This window comes from Sinocyclocheilus grahami, unplaced genomic scaffold (genome assembly GCF_001515645.1).
Source record: "Sinocyclocheilus grahami isolate Dianchi unplaced genomic scaffold, SAMN03320097.WGS_v1.1 scaffold1043.1, whole genome shotgun sequence".
Taxonomy (NCBI): domain Eukaryota; kingdom Metazoa; phylum Chordata; class Actinopteri; order Cypriniformes; family Cyprinidae; genus Sinocyclocheilus; species Sinocyclocheilus grahami.
The window spans coordinates 107,045-123,689 of record NW_015506222.1 but is presented as its reverse complement, the minus strand read 5'-3'; the positions used below and the strand labels follow the sequence as shown (position 1 = coordinate 123,689).

The window sequence follows — 16,645 nt, the reverse complement described above, 5'->3', positions numbered from 1 at the left end:
GGGTGATGTGTGGGGGGGTGGTGTTGGGGGCGGGGGGGGGGGGGGGGGGGGGGGGGGCAGAAAAAAAAGAATAAAAGTTAAGAACATATAAAACATGAATACCATTTTTTAAAAAAGGAAGACAGCACTGTCTCTCTTGTCCCGGAGGCATGGCATAAAAAGAAAATCAGCTCTCATTATTTTAATAGCATTATTTTCCTGCTTCGCTGGAAATAGCTCTTCTTCCCCTACTCATTACTGTCAGCATTCGGCAAATCGCATGACCTGTCAGATACCAGCCCTTGATTATGTTTGTCATCAAACAGTCTGTTGACTAACTGAAACCGCTGCCAGTATCTGCACCTTTGATGCTATGACAGCATTTTATCATCCCTGGATTTCCTTAAATACATCTCCTTTGTGTGCAGCTGCAACAGTGGCCTTTATAATTATAATTATAAACACATCTACACGGGATCAATTCCAGAACACGTGTTTGGGTTGACCATCTTTGTAATAACTTTTTTTTCCTGAGTGGAAAAAGCCTTTAAAATACACGAAAACATGACAGTCTTGCCATCACCTTCAACATTGATGTGTTTTTCTCATTAATGCTGATTCTGGTAGGGAGGTTAAAAGTATCTGAGCTGTTGCTGAAGTATTTCACTTGATGCTCAATTAAGTTCAAATGTAATTGGGTTGTTTTTTGCAATACTCCCATTCAGGCATCATACATTTTTCATATATTTTGCCCAATTATAATGTTTAGTAAAGGTTGTTTTATGCTAACAGTTAATAACTTAGTTTGCTGTGACTACTCGCAACCCTCTCTCTGACCATTCAAATTAAACGAGGATGGTTTTTTTTTGTTGTTGCTGGTTGTTAAATTCATTTAATAAAATTAGGTACATGAAATGACACAATTGCTAAACATTTTGTTTCTACTTAATTTAATTGTGTTCAATCTAAATATGTAAAACTGAAGTTTACTTAATTTGGTTGGTACTATGAAAAATGTTTGTATCATAAACTGAAACAAGGCAGTGGCTTTTTATTTCCCGGCATGTTTTGCATATGGGTTGGATCAGAAGAGTACATTTTGAAAGTGTTGAGATGTTGACTTGAAGTGTTTTTGAGTAAAGGGAAAGACCTGGTATTGTTCAATGATCAGTTAAATTTTTGTGGTTACCATTGAGCTGAAGCGTGGAACTGGTCACACTTTATTTTAAGGTCCAATTCTCCAGATTAACAAACCATTAACTATGAATTTTGTCTCAATAAACTCCTAATTTGCTGTTTATTAATAGTTAGTAAGGTAGTTGTTAAATTTAGGTATGGGGCAGCATTAGGGATGTAGAATATGGTCATGCAGAATAAGTGCTTTATAAGTACTAATAAACAGCCAATACTGTATGTTAATAACAACCTGATCTCATAAAAATACGTACCTCTGGGTACTTTTCTGCAACACCGTTTTTACGTACCTTAATGCACGTTTCGCCGCAGTTTCAAAGATAAATGTCCACTGAGAGGCGCTAAAACACGAGTTCAATACGTGAACCCTGGCACGTTTTTATTACGTTGATATAGGTACGTATTGCTGTGTTTTTTATTACGTTGCTTCAGGTATGTACTGCGGCGGTTCAGAATTCAAATATCCGGGGACTGTCGCTAAAAGTTAATGCTCTATCGTGTTGGAAATATGCCCTACACCAAACCAACCCTAAACCTACCCGATAGTGTTAACAAATGCAAAACTGATATAAAAACACATGTGGATGCAACCATGCCATTTGAAATTCCTTATATGCAGATTTGAACTGTTTTGTCAAACCATAGTTACACAGGATTTGAACCGGAGCTCCTCACCTCTCAACTACGTCTCTGTACTCCATGAGCTACCGAACAAACCTGTTGTAGATGAAAACCCATAGATATGAAGCTGGATATGTGCGATGCTAACATTCAAAAGCATCAGTTTTCAAATCTTCCAGCATATTAAAATTGTTTAGAAGTCATAACATAATATCCGTCAAGTAATTGTGCGAAAATTACGCTTTATTAATCGAAACTCGGTAAATGTGTGTGAACAGGAATAAAAGGTGTTGGAGTTGCACTGCCTCTAGTGTTCATTTCTTTTGGAAACTGCAGTGATATGTACTTATTGGTATTTCGCATATTTCGCATCTCGCGAAAAAGTGCCCCCAGGTACGTTTTTGCCATGAGACTAGGTAGGTTAATAATAGGCATGCTAATAAGCAACTAGTTAATAGTGAGAATTGGTCCCTATACTAAAGTGTTACCGTGGAGCTTGTCGTTAAGGTTGTGGGTGGCTACATTAATTAAGTTTATAGTGTATGTTTCTCCATTCAAAGAGCAATAATTGCATTAACATCAATGCAGTGACGAGTAACTTCCTACTGAAATATCAAGTGTTCGTATTACTCACATTTAGGTGCTCTTCAGTCAACACATGGGAAGAATTCTACCCAAACAAATTGAGTGCAAATTGCTACGTCAGTTTTGTTGAGTATAGTCTATAGGTTTGTTTTTACAACTCACGTTCTCCGGAGAGGTCCAGGGTACGAGAATGCGTCTTCTCAGGATCCACAATCTCAATAGTGTACATTCCTTTATCCTTATCAGTCGTTTCGACTATCTCCAAAGTTGCCATTGCTGGGTTGCCACCAATTCTCATCCTTTCTGATGCACTGATTTTAGAATCCCTTGAAGTACAAAGAGTAAATGAATGCAAAGAAACCCATGAATATCTGTTCATCACTGAGAGAATGATAAAACCAATACGATCACAAGCATGCTTTTAACATGTTACACCAAAGGCCTGTTTAATCCCAATCCCTTTTTTAAGCTCAATTGTTTGCTCATTTTCCATAGAGTAAATGCTCTCAAAACATTTTTTTAAGTGGGGCATCAAATTAGCATGTCCCTAGTGTAAAATTAGACACGGTGGGTGTTTTTTTTGTGTGCCACGACTGAATGTGAAATGTCCCCTGCATTAATACCTGCTCTGCGTGTGATTCAAAACGTGCTACAGGGTGAGGAAAAGACCCAGAATAGCCACTTCAAAATGCTAATACAGGGATTTGAGAAGCCATGGGAGCAGGAAGAGGCTTTTCTCACTGCGTTAGAATTTCACATGCTACTGAATCACCTCCAGGGCAGAGCATTAGGCAACTGCAATCAGAATGATTTGTTTTGTGTCGACAACAGAGCGAGGAACAAGACAGACTCTTTATTCCTGTAATTTCCTGTAGTTCAATAATCATTTATTTTGTACACCTCACACTAAAGCAACACAAAACTATAGACCAAAATCTGAAAACCATGTTTACATGTAGAGTCGTTGTCACGCCTGGGGACATGAAGAGGCATGTGCATTTCATTTGCAAGTGTATTTGTGTATCTTTTTTTTTTATTCTAGGAAATCGTTTCAAGGGAGAGTGGAAAATGTGCATACTTTTGTTTCCAATGGATCTTCATCTCCTCTGTGTAATATTTCATATGGCACTGAAGCATAATGCCCTCCGCAGTGCACTGAATCGACAACTCGGAGGCGGTGGATCCTGTCCAGGTCCAAAAAAGAAGGAAAGAGATCTTAAAATTCACCAACATTGCTGTGATTCACCATGTGTTAAAGCTGAGATTTTTTGCTATCTATGCAAAGATTTTCAAGTAGGCACCCAGCGACAAGGAACAACTGTTTTTCTCTTCAAAATGATCCTTCTACTGTTTTCATGTTATTGTTTTTTGGAATAAAGATTAAGAATTATTTTAGTATACTGGAAACTGAAGTGGGTAGACGTGCAATGAATTGTGTGTAAACAAATTTGTGAATCTGACAACATATTTTACCTTAAAATCATGAGTAATTGTAATTCGAAAAATAATATTCATCAATTCTCCAAAACACTGTCCTATGTAGGGATTTTATAGCTTATCCAAGCATCTCAGGGCGAAGACAGGGAAACACCTCGGATGGATGGCCAGTCCTCAAAAAATTATATATATATATTATTTAAGTTATTGTTATGTTTTTTACCAGTCAAACGTTTGGACACACTTGACTGAATTTATGCTTCTAAACGCTCTTTGTGAATGAACAGCTTATGCTTATAAAAGCTTAAAATTGGCTTTATATAATTGTAATAGTATTTTTATCTACTTTGTATATACATTTTAATTTGATGGATTTACTATTAAGCTTATGCACTTTTTTAATCTGGATATGTTTTCAGAAGAATCACTTAAACACCACATCAACAAGGCATGCTTTTTTAGCAAAAGAGTATCAGAGTCTCCCTTGGTTTACAGTCATACAATTCATCACTAAGATCCTGACTGCTCCAGCGCAGCACTAAATATGAACTATGGGAAACCATAAAAAGTTCCTAATTGAAGTTCTGGTTCATTTTAAGTTAAATGACCAGATTTAGAGTCCATGGATAGAGAAGATGAGAGAGGGGTGGGAGACGGTTGATTTAAAATCAGCTGATGTTTACACAAGGAAAGACATGCTGACTTTGGAGAGCCAAATGACAAGCACGATGATACATGTTATACACACCAGAGATACGACTGAGCTCGTTAATGATTTCATCAAAAGCTGTGGGCGAGAAAAAGACATCTGTAATACATGTTTAATGGAACATTTTCCAGCACACATTTACATTTTTCTATATTTGATAAGACAATCCTGAGAGACGGTACCTTTGCCAGAAACATCAATCTGTGACACATCTTGACCTCTGTCATCAGTGATGGTTGCTTTATATAGTCCCACATCCTTCTTGGAGAACTACAATAGCAGGATACAAAATTGAAGAAAAAAAATAAATAAAAAATACAGCATCTCACAAAGACAATGCTTTTTTTTAGAGCATTACTGTCAGAATAGGTTTTGTGCTACATTGTCTTGGGAGTAAATTATAGGTATTTCATATAGTTTTGTAAAAATAATCCTGACAAAAAATGTCAAAGAATAACCAACATTACAGAAAATTACAATGGCACTGAATTGATAGAGACCCTTGGTTTCAATCCCTGGGAGTCAAAAACTCTTAAGGTTATTTCTCATGTGAAATGTTCTTATGGTAGTTCTCACAAGATGTCAGGAGCGATTACAATAAATACACTATAATTTTGTCATGCGTCAAGCTTCTTTGTATTTATGGAAGTTGCACAAGCTGTTTTACTTTGTAACTGGGAAGAATATCGACTGAAACAAAAACAGAGCAATTACCCATAACAATCCAACAGGGATTATTTGTCTTTTCACTGAAATAACCGTAGCTATGGCACTTAGCGTTGAGCATGCTTCAGTGCACTTTTGATCAATTTTAAACTTTGATTATGGAAAACACAAACACAAACGACTGTTATTGACTAAACTAGTGATCATGAACCCATAAATGGGTCACAGGTCCGTTCTGTTCTCTGGACATGATGGGAAAAAAACAAATGTAAATGCTACTAATAAATTGCAATTAGCCATATAAATGTGTATATAATCACAATATTAAGAGACCATGAATAGTAAAACATTCAAGAGAAGTAGCTTCCCCTCATATTTAGTTGTTGACATCAAAAGGCTGTGCATCAAACTCATTTTTTTAAAGTAAATTCACTAATCCTAATGGATAATACTAATACAATCTAGCCCAGTGTTTTTAGATCACTGTTATACAAAGTTATGTCATGAAACTCTAGATGGTGCATACTGATAGGTTCTAACTCAATCTGATAGAATCTCATCATTGGTTTCTTTTCACGTCACCAGCCAATGAGCTTGCTGCTCAACATTCAAATACTTGGCTAGTGCTTGCTGTAGCAGTTGCAGTACACTTAAAATTACCCTCCACCTTCCCCAGCTCCACCTGTATAGATCTGCTACGGGGTCATTTCATGTATGTTATATATGGATGTTGTTTCATATATGTTAAATGTGTACCAGCAGTACATGCTCACAGCAGCATGTCTGTGGATGTATTAGCAGTAGCAAGTCTGTCCTGCCAAGACAAAACACATAAACATTGTTATGTCTCTCCGAGAGTTGTCATGACATAAGTATTCACTGGAAATATTAAATAACCTGGAATATAATATTTTAGGTGAGCTACTCTTTTAATATATTTCAGTGTGTGATTTTAAGGCTTTTTGGTTAACTTTTGTATGATAAGCAATTTTGACACAGTTAAAAACCACTTTGCTAAACTATTTTTTAGCTCCCGTGTTTATGGAATGAAGTGCTCACATTAGTAAGGGGGAACTTGCAGACTCCTGAGCTCAAGTCGGCGGGCACCTCAGGAATCACCTCTACATCGTCCTTATACCACTGGAACACAGAGTCCTTCTTCAAATTAGCCACCTGAAGGGGGTCAGACATGCAAGAAAATGCCAATATATCATCAGTCAGTCAAAGACATTCAGTTTGCTTTGGCTAAATCATTCCCATTCAACTTGCCTTGCAAACAAGAGTGACAGAGGCAGTATCCCCAATTTGAGCGGACAGGAACTCCATAAAGTGAGGACCTGGAAAAAAAAAGAATTACAAAACTCGAAGAATCAGTGAGCAACCCTACTGCTAAATAAATAAATAAATAAGCCAGCCTAAGTGGTTTGCTAGTCTCACAGTCTGCCCAAGATGGTATTTATCTGTTTTAGCTGGGAGGTAAAGTGACAAAACTTGGAACCTTTTCTAAATCTACTAGTCTGAGAAGAATATACTACGCAATACAGTGTAAAAGAGAGACTGGCATATTATTAACAATCTCTTCTTGTATGTAAAAAAAAAAAAAAAAACATGAGGGCAATGACAGAATTTTAATTTTAGGCTGAACTATTCACGTAAGCCATTTTTCAGCAGGAAACCAATAAGAGATGTTGTATATAATGCAAAGCTTGTTTGTAAAAAAGTAATACCAAGAATGGATTACAAAACCACAGGGTCTGAAGTTTACTTCAACAGCTATATCAACAGGATGAGTGCAGTACCCTCTTTCACACGAATGTACTCCCTCCTTTGGTATTCCGCCTCAGCCAGCGCTGCCTTGAAGGCTGGAAAAGGAAAATAAAGCAGGAACTATAAGAGGTCAGTGAGTAGAGTTCAACAGAGGAGCACAGTATCTCAAGAGGAGAGCTGCAGAAGCCCTAGAGCGATGCTGGCTCTCACCGTCTCCGATCAGCACCAGAGAGGACTGGGCCTTGGCTCTGCCATCTTGGATCTGCACAGTGAAAGTGCCCTCGCTGTCGTCAGTGAAATGATCCATCACCATCTCAATAATGCCCGTAGCTGCATCGTGACTCATTTTAGTTTGCTGTGAAAAAGGAAAACATTTCTCTCCTAGGCTTTTCTTAGGAGGCTCACGCAAATAGAACAGAAAAACATAACAGATGGTAGTATTGCAATGGAGCTGTTTATTTGGATTGGTTGTGTTTTCTTACACAGCAAAGGTTGGAGCTAAGCTTAAAGTGATAGTTCACTGAGAATGACAATTCTGTAATCCAATACAAAACCAGTCCATGCTGGGCTTTTCATTTCAATGAGAGGGATGCACCAATATTCAATTGCTGGCTGATATCGAAAAGCAGATAATTATGTTATGTCTGATATCCAGTTAAACTGATTAAAATCCAATACTAAAAAAAAAAACACACTAAAAGCTAAAATCACACAATTATAATGTACAGTACACAAATGAATATTTAATTTTAGATCTGTTATTGGTTACATTTAACAAGCAATTATTAAAATATTGGTGTTTGTGAAGATTTATGACAAAGGATATTAGAATATATAATTAAATATACTATATGTGACCCTGCATTTATATAATACACAATTAATCCATTTTCCAAACCGTGTTTTTGGCTTGTCCTGAATCACTACGGTACACCTATAATAAGTGTTTCTATTCTGACTATTTAGACTGGTTCGGGTAGGTACCACTGCGGAGTAGCCCAGTACCTGCGTGATTCGTCATAGACATAAACAGAGAGAAGTAGCTCCGGCTACAATATTCTTCCGCAAGACGCACGCAGTTCTGTTTATTACGCAATAGATAATACTTGCATTTTTAACATTCCAGGTAGTATAACAATAATTATGAATTAACATGCATCAGATAATGTAAACAAATTAATTGCTTGCACTCACAAAAAAAGTCATTTTTAGCCAAATAAATATTTCAGAGCAAAGAATAATTAGACAAAAATGTATATGCACTATATAAATTTTGTAAACACTTCATAATAAGATTATATACATTAACATTAGTTAAAGCTGCAGTCCGTAACTGTTCAAAATTTATATAATACACAATGAATCCATTTTCCAAACCGTGTTTTTGGCTTGTCCTGAATCACTACGGTACACCTATAATAAGTGTTTCTATTCTGACTATTTAGACTGGTTCGGGTAGGTACCACTGCGGAGTAGCCCAGTACCTGCGTGATTCGTCATAGACATAAACAGAGAGAAGTAGCTCCGGCTACAATATTCTTCCACAAGACGCACGCAGTTCTGTTTATTACGCAATACGCAATTACGCAATAGATAATACTTGCATTTTTAACATTCCAGGTAGTATAACAATAATTATGAATTAACATGCATCAGATAATGTAAACAAATTAATTGTGAAATGTTACAATCATTTCCATGACCTTTTATGATTTTCTTGAATTCCCTGACTTTTACAAACCTGGAATATTACCAGGACTGTGGGACCCTGATTATACTGTTCAATTAAAGTGTCAAGTGTGCATGTTGAACATGGTCCGTGTTCGATCTCTACTATGCAGGGTCACTTACTTGGGTTGCGTATGTCATAGCTGAGGGCCAACATCTTCTCCAGCTCTAAAGTGGAGAACAGAAGCAACTATAATTTTTTTATCAACTATCATCATTATCAACAATTTCAAGACGATCACAACACAAATCTTTATTATTATTATTAAGGATCTTTGACATATATTATATTATGGCAGCAGTGTTGGGGTAATGCATTACAAGTAATGCAAGTTACATAATCAGATTACTTTTTTCAAGTAACCAGTAAAGTAGCACATTACTTTTTAATTTACAAGAAAATATCTGAGTTACTTTTTCAACGCCAGTTACTTTTTCCCCCCATTTATTGATTGAAAGCTCTCCTGTCCCTTTGTTGAGAGAAATCGGGAGTAAGATGTTACTTTAGTTCTAGAATAAATGTGAACATGCATTAATTCATCTCACTCACTCACACACAAAAAAAAATCTGATTTAGTTTTCCTCAAAATTAATAAAAACTGTTAAAAGCAACTCAGAATATGACTCAAAGCTGCAATAATTAAATATGTTAAATAATACAAATATCCTTTATGTATTTAATCCCATTTTATTAACCAATTTGCTGCTGACCTTCGGTGATCCAATTCAACCATACTAATAAGCAAAAATTACACAAGATACATTAACATTTCTTCTTCTTTTTTATTGCTGAAGAGCGTTGCACTTTCTTCTTCTGTGTATACTGTACAGACGTGAATTTACATTTCCTTCAGCCTGAGGCTTTTGTTGTGAAAGGGCTTTTATATTTGCCAAAAATAGAACTTTTTTATATTAAAAGCAAACAAGCAAGCCCAGCCCAGATTTACAAAGTAACGGCAAAGTAACGTAACGCATTACTTTCAATAAAAAGTAACTAAGTAACGTAATTAGTTACTTTTTTAGGAAGTAACGCAATATTGTAATGCATTACTTTTAAAAGTAACTTTCCCCAACACTGTATGGCAGCTATTTCACAGAAAACAATGTGATATCCATAAGACAGATCAACATGCTGACAAGTATCTGATATCTGAATTAAATATGATTCAAATCTGTCAGTGGAATGTTTTGTAGTGTCTGGTACACTATATAATTTTGAGGAAGGGCATTAATAATGAAGGTGATAGTCATAATATATTAACAGGCCTCACCTTCTGCTAAGATCTTGTAGCTGGCGGAGGCACCATCAGTATGTGTAACAGACACAGAGTATGTGCCCAAATCCTCTTTGTCTGGGTTCTTAAAAAGCAAAGTTGAGCTACAGAAGCAAATGAGCAAACATTAGTGTATGTTCAGTGGGACAACAAAAGGAAAACAAACGGAATTGAATATGCACAGACTGTGGTATTGCCCTAAATATGCTTTGAGCTAGTATGTATCTGGTCCAGATCTAGTTAGGACACATCGTATGTGTGTTTTTCTTACTGGCTGCCTGATGTCTTGATGACGATTCCCTTAGAGAAGTCTGTAATTTCTTGGTAGGACTTCTTCCACGCAAACTTTGATTTCTCCATCATTTGGCAGCTCTCAAAAGAGAGATAAATGTCACCTGATTCCTCATCGACGCCACATTTGATTTCCTGGGTGCCTTCAACATAACAGAACAGAGAAGAATTTGCAAACAAGTAGACAAGATGTGCAGACTACAAAACAAGTGCTGTAGGATATGCCGGATTTATAGGACACAGTGGGATTATTGGTCAGTATATTCCCTATGATTAGAGAAAGTTGGGAGACACACTATTAACTCTTTTCCGATTTAAATGAATATTATATTCATATACTAATTTATATGTTTAATTACTAATATGGATATTTTCATTTGATCTTAATATTAATTAGATGATATTTCGCTCCTCTGAAGATCTAAAACGGACTACAAATGTCACATGTAAAAACGTCCCGTTGATGACATTTAACACCACTGACGTCAAATGCCATTGGTTTCAATGTGTCTTGTAACCAAATGTCATTGAAATCAAACCTGATGCAGCACCATATTTCATTTTCAGTAAAACATCAGCTTGCATTTCGGTCTGCCACACAAAGCTATAATACGGTTGCAGAAGACTTATTAGATATTTTATTAAGGATTACATATATCATATAATATAGTGCACCACTTTTATATGTCTCATTTTGTGGCTTTGCAAACCCAGTTTTAATTCATTTGGTAACACTTTACAATAAGGTTCATTAGTTAAATGAACTAAGCATGAACAGCATTTATTCATCTTAATTCATGTTAATTTAAACTTTTACTAATGCATTATTAAAATCAAAAGTTGTGCTTGTTAACATTAGTTAATGCACTTTGAATGAACATGGACTAACAATGAACAACGGTATTAAGTGTATCATTAACTAACATTAACAAAGACGAATAAATACTGTAATAAATGTATTGTTCATTGTTTGTTCATGTTAGTTAATACATTAACTAACATTAACTAATGGAACCTTACCATTCATTTCCATTATTTGGAAAGTGGCCAGGATATTCTGGAAATTCACTAAATTCACTATTCCAGAATAAGTTTAAGCCAAGAAAATAATTTTCATTTTAAATTATTATTATTAGGTGAATTATTGCTGTAAACTGTAAAAAGTGGTTACTTGCAGTTGTGACCTTAAAGAACTATTTTTACCTGATTCAATGCATTTAAACTTTTACTAATGCATTATTAAAATCAAAAGTTGTGCTTGTTAACATTAGTTAATGCACTTTGAATGAACATGGACTAACAATGAACAACGGTATTAAGTGTATCATTAACTAACATTAACAAAGACGAATAAATACTGTAATAAATGTATTGTTCATTGTTTGTTCATGTTAGTTAATACATTAACTAACATTAACTAATGGAACCTTACCATTCATTTCCATTATTTGGAAAGTGGCCAGGATATTCTGGAAATTCACTAAATTCACTATTCCAGAATAAGTTTAAGTCAAGAAAATAATTTTCATTTTAAATTATTATTATTAGGTGAATTATTGCTGTAAACTGTAAAAAGTGGTTACTTGCAGTTGTGACCTTAAAGAACAATTTTTACCTGATTCAATGCATAAAGATTCATTTTATTAAATTAGTTGGTATAAATTAATGTATTTAGATAGATTCAGTTATGTTAAATAATATTTATTTATTTGAATAAACTAGTAGTAACTAAAAGTTACTTTAGTTGCTACCATTTTTGGGGTTTCCATTTTTTTCAGGTTAGTAGTATAAAAGCATAATGAAATTAATAAAAAAAAATATATATAAAAAATATATATATTTTTTAATTAAATTAAATTAAATTAAATTAAAAATTAAATTAAATTAATTTTTAAAAATTAAAAAAAGTAAAGTAAAGTAAAGTAAAGTAAAGTAAAGTAAAGTAAAGTAAAATAAAATAAACATGCAAGGTGTGAAGAAGTTTGCAAATGATTGGTGCAGTTCTGCAGGCACAGATTCGATGTGGCCCTGATGATGACCAATCAGCCTACACGGGGCTTTCCTTCTCCGTTGTGCAGTAAAGAGAGCATCTCATACAACATCACACACACACACACATTATATAAACAGACGAATCCACAGTGCACTCTACTGGCTGATGGCATTTTATCAGCCCCAAAACCTTTCAGGCTGCTCGGGATGAATCATCTTGGATCATCCCGTTTTCCTTATCTGCGAATGTGCAGGCAGCTGCTCCCCAAGACACTTCAGAACTCCTCCCATGGTGCCATCCACACTGCCCTGCACAGCTGTGAACTCCTCTCATTTCATTCAAAATAAATATCCCTTCTTTTGAACGCACTGATATTCAGCTATTCTGGATTATGGGTGGTTTTGTAAGTGCTTAAAGACTATAAGAATTTAAAACTGAATGCAACTTCTGATTTACTGTGCACAATTCCAAAAAAAAAAAAAAAAACCTTCATACTCTAGTAATAACCACCTCTGAAATGCAACTATTCTCCCAACCGATATTCCCATATAGGGTCATGGAGATGCTGGAGACTATCACATCATCTCTAGCCAAAGGCACGCTGGATGGATGACCAACGTCACCAAGCCAATGAGGTCTATATAATATCTGAAGAAAGCTATCTGTTCTTCGGCTGGCACAATCTGCCATCTTTGCTCACAGGCACTCAGTTTTGGGCACGGATGTTTTTGAGCCATACATGTCATGTGACTAATTCAATCTTCATCACCCTGGTGCTGCAGGAAAATGATGTACCGACAAAGCTGATTGGCTGACTAGTCACTATCCTGAGATGTGACATCAAAGACAGCAGACATTGTCCATTTCCAGTCCATTTCATGCTTTTATCAGACTTCAAGGAAAAAAGTCAGTAGAAAAACATCTATATTCAAAATAAATAAAGAAAAATAATAAAAGAAAAATGTTGTCAGAATACACAGCATTTTTTTTTAAGTAGTCAATTGAGAAAAACTGGATTTACTGCATCTACCATGAAAGGCTAGTTGGGCCATGCTAATAAGCTAAAATCTTGACCCCTTCCAAACACATAGCTCTATTCTGATGTGCAATGATTTCCCCAGTATTTTTCTTGTTAAAAATCACATTACAGAAGTAAAAATGGGGCTGCAAAAAACTTTTTATATCGACTTGGAACAAAATTCCCCTTGAGGCAGTGGTTCTCCACAAGTTTAACAGCTAAAATATCATTATCATTAGTTTCCCAGGGAGCAAAAAGAGCCATGTGAAAAGAAATTATTTTTCTGAGGGTTCAACAAATGCAAAGCAATTCGACATTCAACCTTTAATTAGATTATCATCACAAACAGCAGCCAATCAGTAAACAAGAAGCATTTGTCTTCTTATTATTATTTTATATATGTCATAGCGTGTTTCTGGAAGCTAGACACTAAGTTGCTTTCACAAGTCTGACAGCTGTGCAACACAAAGCTGACAGAAAAACTAAAGTAAAGAGTGGTTGCTATGGAAACAATACCCCGTCTCGTCTAGTCACATTGGTATAAACTGGCATGTGTTAGAACGATACAGTCCACATTCTTTTGAAAGTAGTTGCAAGTTTCAGCTCATCTCGGTGTGAATCTTTGCTGTAAACTTGTCTTAAACAAAACCCCTTCAAAAAATATATCTTCCAGCACCCCCAAAGTTCTCTCATTGAGAACTGCTGCCTTAAAGGGAGAGTTCACCCAAAAATTAAATATGAATATAAAATAATACAAATGAAGCTAGCGGTTAAATCCAAGTCTTGGGAAGAGATTAGGTTGCTTTATTTGATGAACAGATTTAGCTTTATTTTTACATAGAGCTCATCGCATTGTAAACATGTAAGCTTGTGCATGTGTCACTAAAACAAACCTTACTGGTTCTCATGCATCACACGCGCACATTTGAACTTTCGTGCTCTAGTCTATGTATGTGCACCGATCACTGTTCAGATGCAAATAAGAGCCTAAATTAAATATGTTCATCAAATAAAGCGATCATACCTCTTCACAAGACTTGGATAAAATCACTTGATTCATATGGATTTGGTTTAACGATGCATTTATGACCTTTTTGGTTACCTGGACTTCTAATGGATGGACAGAAACATCTCATTATTATTAAAAATATCTTAATTTGTGAAGGTGAACCAAAGTCTTATGGGTTTGTAATGACATGAGGGAGAGAAGTTTTCTTGAAAAGTACTTCCTATCTACTATGTCAACAAACAATCTACATTATGTACGAACATTTCGATCACAAATTACAAATCAGCAAAAAATCCAACATTAATTGTCTCATTAATTGTGATCCCTAAACTCAAATTGCACAAAAATGCTTTTCACGCTAGTAATAACCACCTCTGAAATGCAACTATTCTCCCAACCGATATTCCCATATAGGGTCATGGAGATGCTGGAGACTATCACATCATCTCTAGCCAAAGGCACGCTGGATGGATGACCAACGTCACCAAGCCAATGAGGTCTATATAATATCTGAAGAAAGCTATCTGTTCTTCGGCTGGCACAATCTGCCATCTTTGCTCACAGGCACTCAGTTTTGGGCACGGATGTTTTTGAGCCATACATGTCATGTGACTAATTCAATCTTCATCACCCTGGTGCTGCAGGAAAATGATGTCCCGACAAAGCTGATTGGCTGACTAGTCACTATCCTGAGATGTGACATCAAAGACAGCAGACATTGTCCATTTCCAGTCCATTTCATGCTTTTAACAGCCTTCAAGGGAAAAAGTCAGTAGAAAAACATCTATATTCAAAATAAATAAATAAAAATAATAAAAGAAAAATTTTGTCAGAATACACAGCATTTTTTTTTTAAGTAGTCAATTGAGAAAAACTGGATTTACTGCATCTACCATGAAAGGCTAGTTGGGCCATGCTAATAAGCTAAAATCTTGACCCCTTCCAAACACATAGCTCTATTCTGATGTGCAATGATTTCCCCAGTATTTTTCTTGTTAAAAATCACATTACAGAAGTAAAAATGGGGCTGCAAAAAACTTTTTATATCGACTTGGAACAAAATTCCCCTTGAGGCAGTGGTTCTCCACAAGTTTAACAGCTAAAATATCATTATCATTAGTTTCCCAGGGAGCAAAAAGAGCCATGTGAAAAGAAATTATTTTTCTGAGGGTTCAACAAATGCAAAGCAATTCGACATTCAACCTTTAATTAGATTATCATCACAAACAGCAGCCAATCAGTAAACAAGAAGCATTTGTCTTCTTATTATTATTTTATATATGTCATAGCGTGTTTCTGGAAGCTAGACACTAAGTTGCTTTCACAAGTCTGACAGCTGTGCAACACAAAGCTGACAGAAAAACTAAAGTAAAGAGTGGTTGCTATGGAAACAATACCCCGTCTCGTCTAGTCACATTGGTATAAACTGGCATGTGTTAGAACGATACAGTCCACATTCTTTTGAAAGTAGTTGCAAGTTTCAGCTCATCTCGGTGTGAATCTTTGCTGTAAACTTGTCTTAAACAAAACCCCTTCAAAAAATATATCTTCCAGCACCCCCAAAGTTCTCTCATTGAGAACTGCTGCCTTAAAGGGAGAGTTCACCCAAAAATTAAATATGAATATAAAATAATACAAATGAAGCTAGCGGTTAAATCCAAGTCTTGGGAAGAGATTAGGTTGCTTTATTTGATGAACAGATTTAGCTTTATTTTTACATAGAGCTCATCGCATTGTAAACATGTAAGCTTGTGCATGTGTCACTAAAACAAACCTTACTGGTTCTCATGCATCACACGCGCACATTTGAACTTTCGTGCTCTAGTCTATGTATGTGCACCGATCACTGTTCAGATGCAAATAAGAGCCTAAATTAAATATGTTCATCAAATAAAGCGATCATACCTCTTCACAAGACTTGGATAAAATCACTTGATTCATATGGATTTGGTTTAACGATGCATTTATGACCTTTTTGGTTACCTGGACTTCTAATGGATGGACAGAAACATCTCATTATTATTAAAAATATCTTAATTTGTGAAGGTGAACCAAAGTCTTATGGGTTTGTAATGACATGAGGGAGAGAAGTTTTCTTGAAAAGTACTTCCTATCTACTATGTCAACAAACAATCTACATTATGTACGAACATTTCGATCACAAATTACAAATCAGCAAAAAATCCAACATTAATTGTCTCATTAATTGTGATCCCTAAACTCAAATTGCACAAAAATGCTTTTCACGCAAGTCCATTCAATGTGCATACACGCTCTAGTTTTTTATTTTTCCATTCATATATGTAGAAGTATTCATATATATATATATATATATATATATATATATATATATATATATATATATATATATATA

The 16,645-nt window shown here is 35.4% G+C and overlaps 1 protein-coding gene across 1 annotated transcript in view; it reads right to left on the bottom strand.

Annotated features, from left to right (window-relative positions):
* Positions 1–16,645, bottom strand: part of LOC107566060 (myomesin-2-like) — a 47,952-nt gene that overhangs the window by 5,884 nt on the left and 25,423 nt on the right. The window contains exons 21-32 of the mRNA XM_016251434.1: positions 10,232–10,394; positions 9,958–10,064; positions 8,810–8,854; positions 8,712–8,716; positions 7,169–7,313; positions 6,991–7,053; positions 6,461–6,528; positions 6,251–6,364; positions 4,708–4,795; positions 4,565–4,603; positions 3,458–3,563; positions 2,542–2,705 (exon numbers count right to left, since the gene is read on the bottom strand). Of these exons, the coding sequence (XP_016106920.1) occupies positions 2,542–2,705; positions 3,458–3,563; positions 4,565–4,603; positions 4,708–4,795; positions 6,251–6,364; positions 6,461–6,528; positions 6,991–7,053; positions 7,169–7,313; positions 8,712–8,716; positions 8,810–8,854; positions 9,958–10,064; positions 10,232–10,394 (1,107 nt within the window). The remainder of the gene's footprint in view (positions 1–2,541; positions 2,706–3,457; positions 3,564–4,564; positions 4,604–4,707; positions 4,796–6,250; positions 6,365–6,460; positions 6,529–6,990; positions 7,054–7,168; positions 7,314–8,711; positions 8,717–8,809; positions 8,855–9,957; positions 10,065–10,231; positions 10,395–16,645) is intronic.